The sequence below is a fragment of the Chiloscyllium punctatum genome, chromosome 25 (assembly GCF_047496795.1).
Source record: "Chiloscyllium punctatum isolate Juve2018m chromosome 25, sChiPun1.3, whole genome shotgun sequence".
Classification (NCBI taxonomy): Eukaryota; Metazoa; Chordata; class Chondrichthyes; order Orectolobiformes; family Hemiscylliidae; genus Chiloscyllium; species Chiloscyllium punctatum.
Genome location: NC_092763.1, coordinates 69,756,019 through 69,779,444, shown reverse-complemented (window position 1 = coordinate 69,779,444; position 23,426 = coordinate 69,756,019). Strand labels below are relative to the sequence as shown.

Sequence of the window (23,426 nt, the reverse complement as noted above, 5' to 3'; positions counted from 1 at the left end):
ATATTTTTAAACAGTCTGCTGTCACAGCTACGACTTCACTATGGCTCATTTTCTGCTACCATTAAATACATTTATTTCACCCCCACCCCCAATAGATTCTAGATAGAAAGTATATAAAGATAAAAGCTACAAAAAATGATTGAGAATTATTAATTTACAACCTGGAAATGGATATGCAAAAGGACCAGGGATAAGATACATTCCACAAAGGACCCTGGCATGATAGGACTAGGCTTAACTAGAATATTTTGCATGACAGAATTTGAAGCTTAACAACAGGAGGTACTCAAGTTTTCTTCTTTGATTGTGATCTCTCACTGAGTTCTTCTCTTTGCTGTATCTCCTTTTCAGTCACAGTACAGTTCTTAGCCAAGAATATTTCACAGTCAGAACAAGCTATGAGAGGCAAAGCTGCAGAAAGATGAGACTGATTTGTCCCTTCACCGTCACACTTAAAGGGGCATCAGAAGCCTGTGTCATATAAGAAATAGCCAATTATAGTGAATTTTCTTGGAGCAGCTAACTAATTTCTATCCATTTAAGGAGGGTAAGTCAAAGGCCTTCCAACATAAAGTAGCAGGAGGATATAGGATAGGTAGATGGAGGTAACTTAAAAATGGAGTTGCATTCTCTCCAACCTTTTACAATTTGAACTTTAAAAACATGGCTTTTACCGTTAGGTAACTTTTATCAGGGTGTGGGATTTCATCTCCAGGGTGACCTGTGGTTGTTGCTGCTGTACTCATATAGGCCAGGAGGAACTCTAGGCCTGTCTAGGAGAGCTGATCCTCTCCAGCTCTAGGAGTCTATATCTGAGGCACCTAACACCACTTGCAGGAACTAGAAAATCCCAGAAAGGCTCCTTCAATTGGATGTGATGGACTTTAAGGAGCTGGACTGGCTGCTGTGGCATGTGGGCCAGTCGTCTTGGCCCCCGCCACCCCATATCCTGCCTCATGGAAATGACTCAGGGCAAAAAGGAGTCCCACGATGCAGCTACAGGTGCTATTTTTAGTGTCCACCATAAAAGGTGCAACATTTAACACCTAACCTGCCTACACAACTGAGAAATTGTACACTCCAATTTCAGAATAGGCCAGGAAACAGATGAGCTAAGGAACAGGAAGGAGTCAAATTAGATTTGTAAATCATAATACATGCTTTGCGAGGGAATTCACAACAATTTTGATGTTTATCTGGTGAAGACATTCCAAACACCACTCTAGAGGTTAGCATTGAGCAATGAAACCAGTGGTGAAAATTGGGATGGCATTTGAGAAATTGGGAGAATCTTCCCAACCACTACCACGACTTCACCAGGATTGTCTCCCCCAGCTCCGCTCCCTCTATATATGATCTCTGACTCAGGTGGAGGTAGTGAACGATCAGACAGTGTTCATTCAACTTTTGACACCTCACTAAGAATATTTCAGTCAAGTTTAACCATGCAGTTTGATCAGGTCTTTTCCCAATTCAGCTGGGTGAGTGGCAGACTTTGAATTGTCTCATTGAAGAGTTACTGTAAGACCATATCTTCTCCACCATATCTTCTCATTAGCTTCTGTTCTTTTTCACATTTACAAACACTTTTTAAAACTAGCTTTAAAAAAATTCCAGCTTGAATGATTTTATTCAAAACTAATATTCTATCTTCTCCCAATTTCTCTGTGAAGTCGTTGACTACTTGAGTACCAGTGAACTGTTGTATGATTATTGCCCTCTGAGTTTCCTTAACTCCCCAGGGCTTTTCAATCTGTTCTTGACCGACATATAAGCTGAAATATATAACTCTATATCTGCAATGCTTCATGACTATTGCTTTACTGTCTGACTCCCTTTCTGCCTTTATATTCTGTATGCATAGGAACAGGAGTCAGCCATTAACACTATTCTGTCATTCAATTAGATCATGATTAGTCTGTATCTCCATCTAGGCATGTTGATTGCATAATCCTTATTATGCTCGCCTAACAGAAGTCCTTCAAAGTCCGTTTTGGAACTGATTGAAGCTTCAACAAAGTTCAAGATTTCCATGTGTGGAGAAGTGCACTGGTCTACTGGTCACCCTGTTCCTCCCTGAAAACAAGGACAATTATCTTACCAATGAGTCAACTACAGAGAATAGAGCTCCATGGCATACTCACAGGACATCAAACTTGTTGCATGCCTGAAAATTCTTCTTTTCGATGGACTCAATATTGTTCCCTTCTACATCCCTATTTCAATTGCAACAAATTGTGAAGATTAGCAGGTATACTCTGCACAGCAATACATGTTAAAAAATTTCATTCAATCTTGTCATTCAATTCTTCTTTACTCCACATCCAATTTTTCACTTGATTTTCTCCCTTCAACTCATAGAAGTTGGACATTCTGTTTTTGGTTGAAGGTCTGTGAGAACTAATAACCCTCTAATGTATTGTTCACATTGCCTTCTATCCCAATGTGATTCTAAAGAGATCGGAAACCCAAACAGCTATGTCATTGTATTATGGGTGCTTACACAACTATGCGCAGTCACTTTTCAAAATACATGGGACTGATGGCAAATTAATTCCCGAAAGGTTCATAGTAGGGAATGTGGAAGAGAATCAGCCTGTGTTTGGAAGAACACTTTGCAGGGTAAGTATGAAAGAGAAAAATAAACAAGAGTGTGCCAGGAGAGCTTTTTGCAGGGTGCTGAGACCTGGCCATGCTGGGATGTTAAGACCACGAGGCTTTCTCTCGGGAACGAGGCTGAGAAGCTGAGTATCAGGAGATTCATCTGCCAGATCTACAGGGGATAGTGTGGGTTGGGGGCAGGGTTTCATCATTTGGGGTGAGATGGGAAAGAGGCTGAGAGACTAGCAGATGAAAGAGACTTGGGGGGGAAGAGACGGTAAGGAGGATCTGCAAGAGGTTTCAAGGGACAGGCTGCAAGTGAGCAGGGTGTAGGTCAGAAGAGTGGGCAGGCTGCATAGGGAGTGAGGGAAGCCAGGCATGGTGGAAGGGAATAAGGGCAACGTTGGTAAGGGGGGAATGTGGAGTTAGGCCACAGAGGGAGTAGCATGATGGTGAAAGAGGTTGCTGCAGGGGAGCATATAGACAGACTGCAAGGAGAGTGGGACTGAATTGGGGTCTGAGGTAGTTTGTAAGCAGCAGAGGTAGAGGAAAATTGTAAACATATCACCAAAGGAATACCAAATTAATGAGAAACCAGGAAAGCCTGAAATTACTGAAGTAATTAATTCATTGCAAATGAATGTGGAATCTCTAGCTTATGGACACACATGTTCAGGAATTACTATATGGAGAGAAATGTCACTGTTAATTGTAAAATTTAAATCTGCCTGGTTAGAATCTTCCAGCTTAGACAGATATGCTGTCACTATGTCCTCACCCGTCTGTAGAAGATCATAGAATCCCTACAGTGTGGAAATAGGCCATTTGGCCCAACAAGTCCACACTGACCCTCTGGAGAGTAACCCACCCAGATCCACTTCCCACCCTACTACTCTAAATTTCCCATGACTAATGCACCTAACCTAAACATCCCTGAACACTATGGGCAATTTAGCATGGCCAATCCACCTAACCTGCACATCTTTGGATTGTGAGAGGAAACCCACACAGACAAGGGGAGAATGTGCAAACTCCACAGAGACAGTTGCCTGAGGCTGGAATCGGACCAGGTCCCTACAGCTGTGAAGCAGCAGTGCTAACCACTGAGCCACCATGCCAAACTGGTATGTCTTGAGTGGCAGCTTTTCATGTGTTGAAATGTATCTCCATTATTTTGAAATAAACTTTTGTCACTATCTTATGTGTATTTTCTTGTATCAATTTAAATATAGAAATTAATGCTTTCCCTGTGTTTTGTGGCCTTAAGTTTAATGGAAGAATTATAATTATTAATGATATTGATGAATTATTCTAATTCTGATTCCATGTGATGCCAAGAAGTCTATAGGTCAACAAAAATATGGAAGGTGTTTTTACAACTTGACTGCAAAATCTAATAAATGAGTGAGCAAGAATGAAGGAAAAACTCATAAAAGTTACAGGCTGCCCCTGAAAATCAAAAATGAGCTCTTAAGAAAATCTCCTGAAGAGCGAATGAGAATTTGGAGCTAGATTTCACATGGAAGTGAGCTTGCCTGTGCTTGCCTGACACACCTGTCAGTCACTTAACAGATTTAAGTGGCTTGAAATGGAACATCTGCCCCATTGAAGATAAAATGTTGCCTCTGAGTGCTGAAGGCCACTGAGATGGCTGGCAGTTCTCATGTCTCAGCAGCCCCTCTTACAGATGGTGGCCATTGTAGCACATCCCCTGTTAAGAGGAGGCAGAATGCTGGAACAAGGTTCTCTATGGCGTCAAGTTAAAGCTCCGTATGAGCATGCAGAGACCAAGAATAGCTCTTTCCCCTTCTTATCTCAAGCTTTTCAAGAAAATAACGAGAGACAGATTTACATGAATTTTACGTCAACCTCCACAGTCCATACTTGGCCTCTCATTATCATCACAACTTTCAACCAATATTAAATAATTTAAAAGGCACTTCTGTGCTTTCTCATACTTACAGCCATTTCAGTTTGGGAAGTACAGAACAGATATTGGGAATATTTTCCAATGAATTATTTATCATGTATCTGAAGGAAGAAGAAGAATTTTTTAAAAATGAAGTATTCTGGACTGAAATTTTATACAACGCTGAAACATTAGACCACATTCTGCTGGGGTAGAGCAGCTTTCTCTTGCACTCTTCAGCTTGAAGGGTTTTACTATGGAAGGTGCCAGCAGTGTTAACACAACACACCCCTTATTACAAAGCCATGGTATATCAGGCCCCTTGGTGATTGGTGCTCTACTAGCATCTCTCCTGAATGTGTAAGATTTAAGAATTGATAAGGAAACAGAACAAAGACTCAAAACGAGGATGAATTAAGATAGGGGAATTGCAGGCAAATCAGCTCGGAAACAAAAGTAAGGAGAGAGAAAGAAAGATTGATTTAAGAAAGACAAAATAAAAACCAAGTCAAATGGGAAAGTAAGAGAAGAAACTAAAATTTAAAATGCAAAAACTTTATAAACTCCAACAGCAAGTTACTAGCTATAAGCTGAACTACCTTAAATGGAATTTAATAAAGTGAGATACATGACTGATGTAAGTGAACCTGTTACTGTGCCCCCAAAGGTCTCAGAAAAGGAACTGACAATGTGTGCTAATGCAAATATTTATCAACAGATTTAAACACAACTTCAATATTTGTCAGTGCTAAGTTGAGAAAATGCAAATACTTCCACATTTTATGGAACAATATCGGTTTCAAGATAAAATAACTGCTAAAAGAAGACAAAACACTGAAGATCTGAGACAGCCAAAAACAGAAATTGCTGGAGAGACTCAGCAGCTCTGGCAACATCTATGGAGAACAAACAGAGTAAACGTTTCAAGCCCAGTGACCCTTCTTCAGAGCTAATTCCAAAACGCAGTTTTAACTCTGTTTTCTCTCCATAAAATAATCGCTGTTCATTTGATTAAAAGGGAATTCTCAAAGGATTTTCAAATGGCACATAGTTCGGGTGAAACATCTGATTATAAATATGAGTAGATCACGTAGATGGGTGCAGTATGGTTCCTGTCTCCCAACTTTAACCATCCATTTCCCACAGTATGCAGAGAATTTTTCTTTTCCAGTAGTAGACATTGTTATTATTCATTTACAATTAATATTATTCAGGATTGTTGTGTCCTTTCCATGCTCACTGGGAATATCACTTGTCTTGTTCAGCACATTGTACAGTCATTGTTGCCACTTCTTCTGTCTTGTACAGTTTTAATATTCCAGAGAGTGCAGCATTTCTTTTTCATATGATTGTGCACAATCTTTATCTGATGAAGGAACAACATTCTGAAAGCTTGTGATTTCAAATAAACCAGTTGGACTATAACTTAGTGTCATGTGACTTGTGACATGGTCTACCCCAGTCCAACAGTGGCACCTCCATGTCAGGTGTAGTATCTGTCATGAATTTCCCTTCGCTAATAATTGCCTTTCTTAATCCACCTTTCCATCTACATACTGCAGAATTATACTTCAAGTAACAGTTTGTCCAACTTAAAACACTTTACGATTGAAAATTGCAATATTTAAGAGGCATTTGGATGGGTATATGAATAGGAAGGGTTTGGAGGGATATTGGCCAGGTGCTGGCAGGTGGGACTAGATTGGGTTGGGATATCTGGTTGGCATGGATGAGTTGGACCGAAGGGTCTGTTTCCATGCTGTACATCTTTAGACTCTATAACTCTATTTAATCTCAACTATGAATAACATGATGGCAATTTAATGAAATATTGGGGGAGCACTGCACTGTCAAAAGTGGCATTTTCTTGGGTTAGTGATTGAACTTGAGTAATTTCTTTGTTCAATTGGATGTAGAAGTAAGATGTAAAAGTAGAATGTAGGGAGGTTATGTCTGGTGCTATCATTGACCATAAACTGAGCTGGACCAACAATACAAGTATGACTGCAAGACCAGGTCAGAGATTATGAATCCTGCAGCAAGTAACTCACCCCCTGACTCCCTAAAGTTTGTCCACCATCTAAAAGGTGGACGTCAAGAGTGTGATAGACAACTCTCTACTTCTATGATAAAAGATCACAGACCATCAACATTAATTCTGTTTCTCTCCTCGGATGCTGTCACACCTGCTGAGTACATCCAACATTTCCTTCTCTTCATTCAGATTGACAGCATCTGCGTATTTTATTTCTGTAATCTAACGTTTTACTCTGTTTCAGCAACAGTGGCTGAACATTCTTTCAAACAATGGCATTGAAACAGATTACCTAATTGTTCACTCATTTTCTTTTTGATTCATGGGATTTAGACTGATAATGGCATGTAATATTTATGCCACACAAGTGCTAGGCAATCAGCATCTTCAGTAAGACAGAGTCTAACCATCTAAACATGTCATTCAATGACATTAGCATCGCTGAATCCCAAAACTAGCAACATCTTAGGGTTACCATTGACCAGAAACTGAACTTGAATAACCATTTAAGCAGGGCTACAAAAGCAGATCAGAGGCTAGGAATTTTCCAGTGAATAACTCATCTTCTGTCTTTCTATAGTGTGAACACTATATCCAAGGCACAATCAGGAATGTAATTGAATACTCTCTACTTACTTGGATAGGTGAAGCTCCAACACCATTCAAGAAGCTTGGCACTATCCAAGCTAAAGACAAAAGATCTGAAAGGGTCTGAATGGAAGAGTGCCATAAGCACCATCCACGTAATGATGTCAAATGGACTTTGGGGCATAACAACTTGCGATCTTGACAGAGTGCACCCTGTCATTTGGTACTCCTCAAAGTCTCTAACAGTTTCAAAGGAATGTAATCTGAAACTAATTGATATCATAATAAAATCAGTCTTGTCAACTACTAGAGACTCTTCTACTCGGATCAGGAAGTGGATTTTCTCTAGATCAAACAGGCCCGATAGTTTCCTACACCTAAAGAAAATGTAGGCAGCATCATTCATTATGAGGTTACATAGTGTTGTGAGCTGGCCTACCCATACAATAAGTTATGCAGTTGTGCACCTTTGAGTTGACTGCCTGTACAGCACATGGTGAGCAGTAGTGTGACATCTTCAATCCCAGCTTTAAGTTGCCATGCTCCCAAGACACAGTCAACAGCAGGGAAGAGCTGAATGTTTCAGAAATCTACATACGAAACCATCATGACAATGTGGAGAAATAATTCAGTGAATGGTAAAAGCATTTCAGGTCTGATAAGAGACCCACTGAAAAAGGAGACTTAGGCAACTCCCGGGAGAAAGAGAATTGATAATTCCAAAGTTACATACTGTATCACAAGGTGATGGTCTGCAAGAACAGTGTGAAGTCAGAGTTGAACAATAAGCAAACAGACATTAGAGTCTCCATAATTGAAGCTTAAAATCCCCAGTGAGTTGGGGAAAATGTCAAAAAGTGCAGTAAACCACGACCAAAAAAGTGATAAGTTAAAAAATTATTTTAGTTCTGAATAAGCATCACTGCAATAGCAAGCGACTAACTTAGGGGACAGCTATAAACACCAAAGTAAAGGACCACAAAAGAAATATTAAGACAAGGTTGCTGACCCAGGGACATTAAAGTGATAATGTTGGGCAGGTTAAAAGCCTAGACAGACAGAAAGGGAGATAGAAAGTTTACAGAGAGTTTAAGTTGAGCTAGAAAACTGTGGGCGCTCTTTCATAAGAGGCATGATACAGACAGAATGATTTACTTAAACTGCAAGGTGTGGGAACCATTCAGTTCAATCATGATTAAAGTTGGAATTATTTATTGAAACTGCAACCAGTTGGGTTCATACAGTGAAGTTGTAAAATAGGTATGTATCCTCCATTTTAGCTAAAAAAAATGGGAATCTCCTTGAATGCAGCAGCAAAGTGCAGCAGTACTGTTATTTCTATGAAATAAAGTCTTTTAAACAAGTGAAATATATTCTCCCATTAGGAGGTTGTGGCATCAGAAATAATATTGTTCGGAAGACATAATGTCAGAAATGGATCAAATATAGCATGACGTTATAAAAAATCAATTTCTGAGATACAGAATACCTTCCAAATTAGATATTCAATCAGAAGCAGAACAAGTAAATATACTTCTGTAAACAACTGGGAGTATAGTTTATGATATTAAAACTTGCCAATCATAAAGAGGCAACAGATAATTTTGAAAGATACTAAAAGCCTTTGACAATTACTTCAATATCAAACCTAACACAATTCTCGAAACAGCGAGATTTAATAGAACAGTTCAACATCCAGAGGAAGGATTTCATTCGTGCTTTCTACAGATTAACAGAGAAATATGACTATCATGCCTTAAAGTAAAATTCAGAAGAGAGAATTTCTGTAGGTATTGCTGATGAGTCTTTGTCAAATTTGTTACAATTCAAAGAAAATCTGACGGAAGGAAAGCCATTCAGATGGTGAGTGAGGCAAAAGTCCATTTCAGCTCAAATCAATCCTAGAGGAAAAGATGAACTTTGTAACAGTTGATGAGGAGAATCTATTCAAGTATTAAGGTGCAAAAGCATAAATGATACATATAAGAAACTAGTACAGTGATTAGGACAGTTGCCAGGTACTAAAAGACCTTGTCAGTGCTGTGGAAGAAAAATATCTCACAGCCTTTGAAGGAAACAAGATCTTTCTGTCAAAGACCTGAACATAGTCAGCTCTGCAGCATAGTTATTGATGACGGTGCAGTATTGTATCTAGTTGCCCACCTGCCTCTGCACAGTTAACCCCACCGGAAAACATTCCTGTTGGCAGAATGGATACGGGAGCTATCCCAATGTAGGTCCCACTCATCTCCCAGTGTCCCCTGCCTTGTTGCCTCCACACTCAACACCATATAGCCAGGAAAATTAAACCCGTCATTTCTCTGTCTATCCTCAATTGTGCTACCTGATCTTGGTCAAGTGTCACAGACTGACCAACCTGTCAGCCAGATAGCCTCTCAATCTAAATGGTGGCAGCTAAAGAAATGGTTCCAAAAAAATTTGTTTGGGTCCTGCTTAAGAGTTGATTTGTAACTTGACCAAGGAGACTATTCAAAAGGAACACCCCAGTTTATAACTATCATGGTGTAATTGATAATTGTTTGTTCTGAAATTTCAACTGGTAGAAAATGCCTATTCACGTTGTACAATTCCATTTGATGCAAATCCCAAGGATACTGGAATCAGATGTGAGCTCCACAATCTACAATCCACAACCAGGAGTGTGGTTCTTTCTGAGCAGAGAAATGATGGCCAACTTCTAGTGAGCAACAGAGATCCATAGTGTCACTGTCTGAATCCATTGAGTGAGCAAACTTTTCAATAGTAAAAGATGTGTCAATTATTCACTACTTACAAGAAGAAGACGGACTTCAGGCCAACAAAGGTCTTTGGTGTGATACTTCCTATCAAGTTGTTGTCCAAAATGCTATAACAGAAGAAAAATTGAGATTATCACTTAACTGACTCCCTAACAATGCATCATTTTTTACAAGCACAACACTCTAGTGCACAGATAATATATCAAAATCAGCATTAGGAACTGGGAGGCTCATTGAATTTGGAACCTGATGTAACGAGAATTGGAACAAGTTTGGTCAGCACAGGATCAGAACTGGTTATGCCTTTAAAGAAAAATCATATAATCAGAATAACTGCTTTATTAAATTTGATCAATATCATTGCAGACTCATAGAATCCCTACAGTGTGGAAACAGGCCCTTTAGCCCAACAAGTCCACATTGACCCTCCAAAGAGTAACCCACCCAGACCCATTCCCCTACATATACCCCTGACTAATGCAACTTGCCTACACATCCCTGAACACTACAGGCAATTCACCATGGTAAATTCACCTAATCCGCAAATCTTTGGTTATGGGATGAAACCCACACAAGCACAGGGAGAATGTGCAAACTCTACCCAGACAGTTGCTCAAGGCTAGTTCCTTTTAATCACAATGGAACACAATCTCAATTGTGTTAGAAGGGTATGCATCTAATAGTATGACACCAGATTCACAAAATTACTTTTCAACTCAGAATCCCAGGAAGATAGCGAAAAGGATGATTCAAAGCATTGGACTCATTGGAACCTCTGTTTTGTGACTTATTAAAATTGAGAATGTTTATTTGGGAAGGCACTGAGAACATTAAGAGACTTCATCAGGTACATGCAGAGGTGAAGTTGAGGCGACAGAGTAAACTAATAATCTTTCCTGCCTCTCCTGCCCCTCTCAAAACTGAATGGCCAGCATGTGTCCAAGTCAGGGATCATACTCTGGACTTACCAGCAATCTCAGAACAGTTAGTAAGTTTGCAGATGACACCAAAATTGGAGGTGTAGTGGACAGAAAAGAGGGTTACCTCAGATTACAACAGGACCTTGACTAGATGGGCCAATGGGCTGAGAAGTGGCAGATGGAGTTTAATTCAGGTAAATACGAGGTGCTATATTTTGGGAAAGCAAATCTTAGCAGGACTTATACACTCAATGGTAAGGTCCTAAGGAGTGTTGCTGAACAAAGTGACCTTGGAGTGCTCCTTGAAAGTGGAGTCGCAGGTAGATAGGATAGTGAAGAAGGTGTTTGGTATGCTTTCCTTTATTGGTCAGAGTATTGAGTATAGGAGTTGGGAGGTCATGTTGCTGCTGTACAGGACATTGATTATGCCACTGTTGGAATATTGCGTGCAATTCTGGTCTCCTTCCTATCGGAAAGATGTTGTGAAACTTGAAAGGGTTCAGAAAAGATTTACAAGGATGTTGCCAGAGTTGGAGAATTTGAGCTATAGGGAGATGCTGAACAGGCTGGGGCTGTTTTCCCTGGAGCATCGGAGTCTGAGGGGTGACCTTATAGGGGTTTACAAAATTATGAGGGGCACGGATAGAGTAAATAGACAGGGTCTTTTCCCTGGGGTCGGGGACCTCTGGGGCAACTTTTTCCCACAGAGGCTGGTACGTGTATGGAATGAGCTGCCTGAGGAAGTAGTGGAGGCTGATACAAGTGCAATATTTAAGAAGTAGTTGGATGGGTATATGAATAGGAAGGGTTTGGAGGAATATGGGCCAGGTGCTGGCAGGTGGGACTAGATTGGGTTGGGATATCTGGTCGGCATGGACGGGTTGGAGTGAAGGGTCTGTTTCCATGATGTACATCTCTGTGACTTTATGACTCTATGACATCAAAACTGAGAGCAAGCAAATCATTCTCAATCCTGAGAAAAATCGATGTATCTCGGTCTTGGTCACCAAGTGACTGGATATGTATTTATGGCTTAGATGTTCATTTGGTGACTGTGCATAGATTTGAATACAATTGTATAGGGAGTAGAATGTATCGACTCCATTGTAATAAGATAATGGAATTGGAAAAAATACAATCTTGTGATCCTATTTGGAAAACTGTAAGGCCTCTCATTATGAGACGTGTATATATTCTATTATGTGTTGTTCACTCAATTCCTGATAAATCAATGGGAATGAAGTGCATCTTGTCCTGTAATGAATAGCTGTTCAAAAGCCTTTAGTCTTGTTGCCAAGGGGGTATCTCAATTTTGTACTGGAGTTTAGACAAAGTTAAGAGACTAGACAAAATTTTCAAATTAAATATCAACTTCTTCAAAATAGGTTGAGAAAAATATTTGTAACTTGGTTGTGTTTGGCAGCAGGAAAACACCATTGCGTGTTTACAACAGGTTAGCTCAATATTGCCCTTTCGTCTCTCCCTCTGGAAAGGTACTGAACATGTATTCAGGAACCTCAGTGGCAGTGCATATATTGCAAAGTGTCTCCTCCATATTGTAAGCTACAGAGCATTTTGGGAAGGCTGACGGGTAGGTGAATCACTGATTAAAAAACTTACCTTGAGCATGGGGGCCCTCTATTTTTGTTTCAGCAGCAGGAAGAGTGGGAGCATTGACAAAGAGGCCGACGGGAAGTTGAGTCACTGGTTTAAAAACTTATATCATGAATAGGTTGAATGCATATTGAGCAGGAGCGGACATGGGACTGCTGAATAAGTGAAGTAATATATCTGGGCAGTTGTGTTACCCGAAACACTACTTAGTTAATGTCTCCCACTCATCCTCCTCCTCTAATCAAAAAAAAGGATTCTGTGTGCCGGATTGGTAAGGTAACTCGATTCTTTTTATTCCTTTTTTTTACAGTCTCTTTGGGAATTTAGAATAGTCGGAATGGTAGTTAGGGCAGTTGGATGTACCAAAAAACCCCAAGGATTGGAAGACCCAGTTTCATAAGCATCATTTTTAGTATCTTTTGAGACAAATTTATGGACTTTTCATGCATGATTCCATTTAAGTCAGAGCTTCATATCCTCACAGTCCAGAATCCAGAATTTACAGAGCAGACCAGGACAGAGCAAGTTTGCTTCAATAAATTTTTTTGGATAGCTAAAGCAGTCCTTTGGAGAGGTGTGGTAACCCAGGCCACCTTGGGGAGGAAGGTTCACGTGATCATCAGAGGGTCAGTTGTTCAGGGTTGGCCAGGAACCTTTGAAAGTGTCTGATGCACTTTGAGATTGCAAAACGTTGACTTGAATGTACTTAAAAATGCATAACCCCATTAGAACTGTCAAAATAGGTAATGAACTGTTAAAGCTGCCAAACAATTTAGGGTCCAAATGTTTTCACGAGAGATTAGTTGGGGAAATTTCGATATATTGATTTTTAATGCATATAATATGTAGTTTTGAGCTATTAATAGACACATAACCGGGTCAACATTGCTCCTTAAGTTTCCCATCGTAGATACCAAGCAGGTTGGCATGGAGGAAAGGACAAAGAGTAGCAATGGAGCTTGCATTGGTAAGAGTTGGCACTAAATTGCCATAGGAGTTATAAGGGGCCAGGAGCTTGTGTAGAAGGGCACAGGTTAGCATAGGGAGTATGAGGAGCGATGTGGTTTGGGTATAGGGGAATAGGGTGGTATGAGAGTTTGAGAGGCCATGAAGACTGGGTAGGAGGCATAAGGTGACATGATAGGTTTAAGAGACCATGGAGATGGGAGTAGCAGCAAATAGGTTGTCATGGGGAGAATGAGGAGCCATGGGAGTTGATAGTGGGCCATAGGAAAATTCACAATGTATGCACTTGCTTCCTTTGGTGGCAACCGAAGCATAAGGACTCAGCAATATCTATAAACACCATGCAGAAGATGCAAAAAATCCAGCTCCTCAACATCATTAGAGATTAAACCATCTGAAAAAAATTTAACTTCAAAACCCAGATAAGGTTTCTCATGAATTGTTCTCCTATGTATTTCGTGGAAGTTACACAACACAAATACTTGTTGTATTATTAAAAATAAAACCAGAATCGTTTGTAATTATTCAGCAGGTCTGGCAGCTTATGTACCAAAGAAACTGTTAGACCTGATGAATGTTTACAGTATTTTCTGTTCTCATTTCAGATGTACAGCATGCTCAATATTTTGCTTTTGCTTCTCAGATGTATTGATGACTTGCCACTTATACATTGCCTCAAGTTTTTCAAACTTATCAGCACTTAATTTTTGTTCATGCTTTCAAGACTTGGTTTATAGCTTGGAAGTTTGCAACATTAAACAAAATAATAATTAAACCATATTAGGAGAAATATTCCACAGATGGAACATGAAAATATTTGAAAACACTTACAGCCACTCAAGTTGATGCAAATCATGGAATACTCCTGGCTTTAGCACGGAGATTTTATTCCTGCCGAGATACCTGGAGTAAACGAGTAAAAAGGTTGTTAAAGGAAGAAAGATTTGCATTTGGTATAGTATCTTATTTCATCTCAACGCACTTCACAAAATATATTTTTACTATTTGCATATTCAATATTACATATTGAAATACTGTAGATAAATAGCACATGATATGTGCTTGGTAAAACACCAATACTCTGTCTCGTTCTTGTTCATAAAGGTTGTGGGTTGTCCAGGAGAAGTCCATGCATTGTACAAATAGTGCTCTGGAATCCTTACTCTCAAACTGAACTGGCAAGTGGAAATTTGGTTTTGTGTCTCATACTAAGGACTAATTCGACTGTCCATGCTCCCTCCATCTAAAACATCCTAGAATTGGTGACTTTGTGATGTGAAAGCAGAGACACCAAGATTTCTGGCTTGAAGTATCCACAAAGCTTATTAATCTTGGAACACTTGTAAGACATGAGAGTCAGTAAGGACTGCAGATGCTGGAAGCCAGAGTCAATAGATGTGAGGCTGAAAGAGCACAGCAGGTCAGACAGAATCCAAGGAGCAGGAAAGTCAAAGTTTCAGGCTGAAACTTCACCAGGATAAAGAGATAGGAGACTTGATTCCATAAATCCAGTTGAAAACAACATTCTAAACCACTGTTCCACTGAGCTTGCTTAATTGCAAGTAGGTTTGTACAGATTATTGGAGATCCTAGACTAAACTTTGCAGAATTTTACAGGTTCAATGAAAAACAAGTAGGGTTTCAAAATCCCCACGAGGCAATTTATTTAAAATCAGTGGTGTTGAGGTGTGACAATGCTGCTCCTTTAACAAGGTTATGTTGTCCAAAGTTTGGGAGAAGATTTGTAGCTCGGGTACTCGTTGTGGTTCTGTTCGCCGAGCTGGGAATTTGTCTTGCAAACGTTTCGTCCTCTGTCTAGGTGACATCCTCAGTGCTTGGGAGCCTCCTGTGAAGTGCTTCTGTGCTGTTTCCTCCGGCATTTATTGTGGCCTGTCTCTGCCGCTTCCGGTTGTCAGTTCGAGCTGTCCGCTGTAGTGGCCGGTATATTGGGTCCAGGTCGATGTGTTTGTTGATAGAGTCTGTGGATGAGTGCCATGCCTCTAGGAATTCCCTGGCTGTGCTCTGTTTGGCTTGCCCTATAATGGTAGTGTTGTCCCAGTCGAATTCATGTTGCTTGTCGTCTGTGTGTGTGGCTACTAAGGATAGCTGGTCATGTCGTTTCGTGGCTAGTTGGTGTTCATGTATACGGATCGTTAACTGTCTTCCTGTTTGTCTGATGTAGTGTTTTGTGCAGTCCTTGCATGGGATTTTGTACACTACATTAGTTTGGCTCATGTTGGGTATCGGGTCCTTCGTTCTGGTGAATTGTTGTCTGAGAGTGGCTGTTGGTTTGTGTGCTGTTATGAGTCCTAGTGGTCGCAGTAGTCTGGCTGTCAGTTCAGAAATGCTCCTGATGTATGGTAGTGTGGCTAATCTTTTGGGTTGCGGCATGTCCTCGTTCCGTTGTCTTTCCCTTAGGTATCTGTTCATGAAATTGTGCGGGTATCCGTTTTTGGCGAATACATTGTATAGGTGTTCTTCTTCCGCTTTTTGCAGTTCTGGTGTACTGCAGTGTGTTGTGGCCCTTTTGAATAGTGTCCTGATGCAACTTCATTTGTGTGTGTTGGGTTGGTTGCTTTCATAGTTTAGGACTTGGTCTGTGTGTGTTGCTTTCCTGTATACCTTTGTGGTGAATTCTCCGTTCGGTGTTCTCTGTACCATCACGTCTAGGAATGGGAGTTGGTTGTCCTTTTCTTCCTCTCTAGTGAATCGGATTCCTGTGAGTGTGGCGTTGATGATTTGGTGTGTGTTGGCTATTGTTTCTTTGGCTATACAATCGACACAGGAATTCTTGGACATCATCAGAAATATACACATAGACAAAGAAGAAACTATGGTCTCATTCGATGTAACGGCACTATTCACCTCCATCGACAAAACCCTAGCCAAAGAAACAATAGCCAACCTGCTGGACAGACATAACAGACAACAGGACGTTGAACCTATCAACAAAGACAGCATACTTAAACTACTGGACTTGTGCCTCACAACACACTTTATATTCAACAACTAAATATACGAACAAATCAACGGAACACCCATGAGCTCACTGATCTCTGGACTCATAGCAGAAGCAGTAAGGCAAAGGCTAGAACAAACAGTCTTACCACAAATTCAACCCAAACTTTGGGTCAGATACGTGGATGACACCTTTGTAATAATTAAAAACACAGAAATAGAGAACACACACCAGATCATCAACGCCACACTCACAGGAATCCGATTCACTAGAGAGGAAGAAAAGGACAACCAACTCCCATTCCTAGACATGATGGTACAGAGAACACCGAATGGAGAATTCACCACAAAGGTTTACAGGAAAGCCACACACACAGACCAAGTCCTAAACTATGAAAGCAACCACCCCAACACACACAAATGAAGTTGCATCAGGACACTATTCAAAAGGGCCACAACACACTGTAGCACACCAGAACTGCACAAAGAGGAAGAGGAACACCTATACAAGGTATTCGCCAAAAATGGATACCCTCGCAATTTCATCAACAGATGCCTAAGGGAAAGACAACGGAACGAGGACATGCCGCAACCCAAAAGACTAGCCACACTACCATACATCAGGAGCATTTCTGAACTGACAGCCAGACTACTGCGACCACTAGGACTCATAACAGCACACAAACCAACAGCCACGCTCAGACAACAACTCACCAGAACAAAGGACCCGATACCCAACATGAGCCAAACTAATATAGTGTACAAAATCCCATGCAAGGACTGCACAAAACACTACATCGGACAAACAGGAAGACAGTTAGCGATCCGTATACATGAACACCAACTAGCCACGAAACGACATGACCAGCTATCCTTAGTAGCCACACACACAGACGACAAGCAACATGAATTCGACTGGGACAACACTACCATTATAGGGCAAGCCAAACAGAGCACAGCCAGGGAATTCCTAGAGGCATGGCACTCATCCACAGACTCTATCAACAAACACATCGACCTGGACGCAATATACCGGCCACTACAGCGGACAGCTCGAACTGACAACCGGAAGCGGCAGAGACAGGGCACTATAAATGCCAGAGGAAACAGCACAGAAGCACTTCACAGGAGGCTCCCAAGCACTGAGGATATCACCTAGACAGGGGACGAAACGTTTGCAAGACAAATTCCCAGCTCGGCGAACAGAACCACAACAAGGTTATGATGTCCTTCGCTTTTTTTTAGGAGCTGTAAAAGACACAGACTCTGAAAAGTCTGGGTTTGGATGGGTTTAGGGCCAGTTTGATAATTGCTAATTGATACTGCCTCAGGAAAAACGCTTTCAAGTTTGAAAGTAAACACTTCTACAATGAAAGGGGAGTGGCCAGTTCTCCCAGCTCAGTTTTCTCTCTGGTTTGGTTTGGTTTGGTTAGCAAGCAGTAGTGTTGTGAAGCTGCTGGGCCCAAGAGAAGTAGGTCAATGCTAACCTTCTCTGTCTGACATCTCTCCTGTAAGCCCTATGTTTGATTTTACCTTTTGTGCCAAGGGGTGTTTATGGGGATTGTTGCAAGTATTTGGAACAGCATCATTAAATGGGGATAGTCTGTTGAGTTTTTGGATAGGTTAAGTTATTCGGTATTTTGTTCTCTTTTGTTTGTGTTTCATTCGGTAATCTTGTAAACAAGTTCTGTTTTGCTTAAAACCAAGTGGTTTGACCAGCTCACATCCCTCCTGGAATATCTGCGTTACACCTGCTTAAAACAACTCGTAAACTTAGGGTCTGGGCTACTTTCTTGAAATGTTTTGTGGGGGTCTGGCCTGGTCCATAACAGAAGTCTATAATTTCCCCGAGTTGAGAGGTTATGCAAGACGACATGCCTTTAAATACTTACAGTCTCTTCAGACGGAAAAGTCCTGAAAAGGCTTTGGTGGAGATGGAATGTATTGAGTTGTTTTGCAAAATCCTATGGAAGAAAGGACAAGCAGTGACTTGAGGAAACAGGCAAGGAAATGAACAAGCAAACTAACAGGCTACAGGATTCAGGCAATACAGGACTCAACATTGAGTTCTCCAATTTCAAGTAATCTCCCTTCCCTTCCCCCGACTCCCTTCCCAGCCCCTACTCCTCCTCCCTTTCACTCCTCTCAGCCACCTACAGGATTCATCCCTCCCATTGACCAACCAGGTCGTACCCTCTGCCTGACTTCACCTCTCCCCATTTCACCACTCTTCCCCTGTAAGCCCTTTATCTGCAGCTCCCCCTACACCTAGCCCCACCCAGTCCTGAAGAAGGGTTACACCTGAAACATTGACTTTACCACCTTCGGATGCTGCCTGGCTTGTTGTATTCTTCCAGCCACCTGCCTGATACCCTGCAATAGGCAAAGCGTAGGACATTTCTGTTGAATTTTCACAAGTAGAATGTGATCTTTGGTAAATTTCTTGCACAAAATGTGTTTCAGCCTACAGGAAGTGCTCCATCTGAGATGAAGTTTGTGTATCAACAGCCAGGGTTTCAATAGAAACGCTCCAGTTGGATTAATTATTGTGAATGTATATGTTTAATTCCAGATCATATGCTTCACAAGTAATTTTTAATTATTTTTATAAAGTGCAAGAACAGGATAAGAAGAATTTACTGAGCTTTCTTTCATTCTTTGCATGGGATGTGGTTGTCACTGGCTAGGCCAGTACTTGCTCCCCATCCCTAATTGCCCTTAGGAAAATGACAGTGAGCTGCCAAGGATGATGAGTACTTGAAGGGGAACTTGCCAGTAGTGGTGTTCACATACATCTTCACAGCCCTTGTCCTTCAAATTGGCAGAGGAGCCAGTTACTGTAGGGCATTTTGTATACAGTGCACACTGCTGTCAGCATGCATAGGTACTGGAGGGAGTGAGAGTTTAGGCTGATGGATAGGTTGCTGCTTTGTCCTGAGAGGGTGTTGTGTGTCTTGTGTTGTTAGATCTACACTCAGCCAGGCACATTGAATGTATTCCATCACATCCCTGATTTGTACTTGCAGATAGTAAATTGACCGTGGGGAGTCAGGAAGTGAGTTTATTTGCTGCAAAAATCCCTGCCTCTGACCTCCTTTTGTAGCTACAGTATTTATGTGGCAAGTCCTGTTCAGTTTCTGGTCAATGATAGCCCACTGAGTTCTGATAATGGACGATTCAGTGATGGTAATGCCACTGAACATCAAAGACAATTGTTAGATTTTCTCTTGTGAAGATGGTCATTGCCTGGCATTTATGTGGCATGAAGTCAGTGCAGTCTTTTGAAAATGGCCAGCTTTCAATCTGAGGCTAGTATGTTAATCATTTTCATTCCAACATGGTTTTTAGTTTGTACACATCTTGCTGTCTTATTTTTTGAGAAATGAATGGAGGGCACCTTGGATACACTGGAAAATCATTTTTTACATCTATCTAAGTGACAGAATCTATTCTACAATAATCAGCTCTTTCATTTGACGGTCGATGCATTTGATTTATACTGTTCAGTGGACAAAAACAGCATGTGCCGTTTGGAAAGTAGCTATCTGATCTTGAAAACCCTGAGAGACAGAAGCATGCATCAGGGTCATCATGCTCTAGAAGCTGTTCTGCAGGGCACTGGCTATTCTCTTTGCCTTTGTTCTAAGGAGCTGAAATGTGTCTTTTGGGAGAGTTAGAAGCTGAAACTATTCCCTGGCCAGTTCTTTGTTGGGGGTCTGCTGCAATTTCGTTACAACCGCCACACGCTTCATTGACGTTTATGCAACAGAAAAGGTCTCTTGGATGTTGCCACAAACAAGAAACAGATGGCAATGTGTTCCAATGAAATGGATTGAAGGATAAATATTGCCCTGGACAATGGGAAAGCTCCTCATGTTTCCTTCGAATCATTGTTTAGATAAGGTCCCAGTTTGATGTCTTATTTGAAAGATGACACTTCCAGTGGTTCCATATTGAAATGCGACTGCCTTATGAGATGTGGAGTAGAGAATTCTGTCTCAGAGTTGAGAGCTAACCAAGGCTCATGACAAAAATATGATATTAAACAATCAAGAAAGAATTCTGTAAAGGGCATCAAGTAGGAAAGAACAGCGGAAATAAAGATGGACGAGCGGATCAGATTAAAAGGTTTGAACTTGCTCATTTTGATTTCTTGTCACTTTAGTTTTGTCTTTATGCTTGTAGATTATGATTAATATTATTAAAGGTAGTAAATCTGTAATAATGTAAATCCTCACGGTGGAATAACTTTTAACTTGAGGTGAGCTGAATGTTTTACAAAACTTGCCTGCTTGAGGAAATTACCATTATCCTATTTACTCGTGAAAATGGCAGATTTTTAAAAATCCAAGGGGACTCAAGGAGTGGTGAACGTGTTATACACAGATTGAGACACTTACTTTTTATTGCGATCTGTTTCCATTTTCTGAATTTTTCACTATAAAAATATGTTCAAGCAGAAAATCGTATTTGATTTGAAACATTGATACTGTTTTTCTCTCCAGATGCTGCCTGACCTGCTGAATTTCTCCAGCAGTTGCTGCATCATAACATTCAAGGTAATGGATGCAGTGTGGAAAAGTGGGACAAATGTAGGTAATATTATATTTTTGGAAGTACAGATCTGATGAGCTGAAGGGATCTGCTGTACTATCTAATCTTTTAATTCTTGTCAAGATCTCCAGGATCCACAGTGTTTCGATTTTATACGAGAAAAAGTTCTAGTTTGTTTTCAAAAAGAGAAACTTGTGTGCTGAACAAGTACACTGGTAGAATCTTACATTCCACACTACAAGACTTCTCAAATATGTAGGCTGTGTTCAGTTAGTTACTAATGTGTATCTCCTCACTTAATCATTACTGACTGCTTCTCAATTATCATTGTCTTCTGAAATTCCATGAACATAATATACCTGAACTGCTTCCCCCTCCAGTGGCATGGGGTGAAACTGCTTCCAAGGTCAAAGAATATAGGAACAATGGCTTTCAGCCCACGAGCCTGCTGCACTATTCACCTTGATCACAGGTGATCTTCTATCTCTGTGCCATGTCATTTTCCCATGCTATATCCCTTGATATATATAATAAGTAGAAATTGTCTTGAATAAACTCACTGACTGAGCCTTCACAGGCTTCTGGGGTACAGAATTCCAAAGATTCACAATTCTGAATGAAGAAATTCCACCTCATCTCAGTCCTACATACACCACCCCTTATTCAGAGACTGTGATTCAGTTCCAGAACCCCACTCCTAGTTAGGGCAAATATTTTTTCTTCATGTGCCCAGTCAAGATCTGAAAGAATGTTGTATGTTTCATCCCTCATTCTTGGAAACTCTAGAGAATACAAGCCCAGTCTCTGCAGTCTCTCCTCACAGGACAACCCCACAATCTCAAGGATGACCCTGATGAACATGTTTTACACTCCCTAATGTGGCAAATATATCCTTCCTTGCATAAATATGAGAAGTTGGTCATGGACACTGGTGTCCCAGAGTCTAAACCACGACATCACAAATAAACAAGTGTTTATGGTGTTATCATTGCCCATTTCTCACTCTATAAGACCAGAAGACGTAGGAGCAGAAGAGCAACATTGTGCTCATTGAATCTGCTCCACCCTTCAGGGAGATCATGGCTAATCTGACAACCTTTAAATCCAGTTCCCTGCCTTTTCGCCATAACCTTCAATCCTCATCCTGATTAAAAATCTGCTGATTTCAGCCTTGGGTATACCTAACAACCCACCCTCAACAGCCCACTGGAAAGGGAAATGGCTCCTCATTTTTGTCTTAAATGTGCAACCCCTTATTATGAAATTATACCCTTGGCTCTCAAACTCTTACACAGGGGATACAACCCTTCTGTATTTACCCTGAACACTAAGAATCTTGCATTTTTCAATAAGATCACCTCCCATTCTTCTGGAGTTCAACAGGTACAGGCCTAACCTACTCAACCTGAAGATTGTCTCCTCATATCTGGTATCAGCCTAGTGAAGCTTCCCTCAAATGCTGTGACAACACAAACTCCCACATAACAATGTGCTGGGAGTTCAGAGTGCAAGTACATCCAGAGGTCTCTCTGATACAAGGGCTGGGTGAGGAGGCTGGAGCATGTGGTGGTGATGTTGGAGGAGGTTACATTTGGAAGACTGGAAAGCACAGACACCTGGGAGGTGGGAAACATGGTGAGGGACACCACATCATCAATGAGGGCTTCTGCTCATTCTTGGTCGTGGTGCTCATGTACAAATCTTCCAAGGCCTCATCCATCCCCAACAAAGTTGCTTCCCGTTCAGGGTCAGATGTGTAGACAATGGAAAAGATACCTGCAGATTTATGAAGGCTCTCCTTCCTGCTGTCGGACAATAGTGAAATTTTGCCCCAGATTTCTTTCCTTAATTTCTCAACCTCTGTTCCCAGCTATGTGTCAAATTTTTGTTCAGTAATGAAGTCGTTTGGGCATTTTACTATTTTAAAAGTGCTCTAAAACTTCAAGTTCCAATTTTTTAAAAAAAGGTTGTTACTCCCGGTGAGCATATATTCTTGAGCCTAACAAGATACCTTTCTCATTTACAATTTATATAACAGCTGTCTGAAAAGCTTGTCTTGGTAAATTTGGCTACAGCCTAGTTAGGAGTGACCCTATGTAGTGCAGGTAAGAGCAGGAAGTTGCAGAGATGAAGAGGTATGGGAATAAATTATAGTAAACTGAGTTCAATGTAAGCAAGTCTGCACATGTCTACTTCGGACACAAGAAAAATAATTATGGGACTAAGTACACAAATCAGTAAAATCTAATCCACTTCTGAAGAAGAGTCACTGGAGCTGAAAGATTGAATCTGATTTCTCTCCACAGGTGCTACCAGATCTCATGAGATTTTCCAGCAATTTCTGTTTTTGTTTGTAACTAAAATATAATGCACAAGTACAGAAAGTATCTTAAAAAGGGCTGGCTGGACTAATATAAAAATGGAAGAAATATAAGCATCAAATGTTTCAAGCTCTGTTGAGACGTTTTTGGAGACTGGTGTTCAGTTCTGGGCGTTGCATCTTAATAAGTATATATTGTTCC

At 40.8% G+C, this 23,426-nt stretch overlaps 1 protein-coding gene across 1 annotated transcript in view; it reads right to left on the bottom strand.

The window, feature by feature from the left end:
- The window catches only part of rxfp2l (relaxin family peptide receptor 2, like), a 116,187-nt gene that overhangs the window by 38,131 nt on the left and 54,630 nt on the right, over positions 1-23,426 (bottom strand). Inside the window, exons 6-10 of the mRNA XM_072595494.1 lie at positions 18,243-18,314; positions 14,224-14,295; positions 9,928-9,999; positions 4,564-4,632; positions 2,145-2,216 (exon numbers count right to left, since the gene is read on the bottom strand). Coding sequence (XP_072451595.1) covers positions 2,145-2,216; positions 4,564-4,632; positions 9,928-9,999; positions 14,224-14,295; positions 18,243-18,314 — 357 coding nt within the window. The remainder of the gene's footprint in view (positions 1-2,144; positions 2,217-4,563; positions 4,633-9,927; positions 10,000-14,223; positions 14,296-18,242; positions 18,315-23,426) is intronic.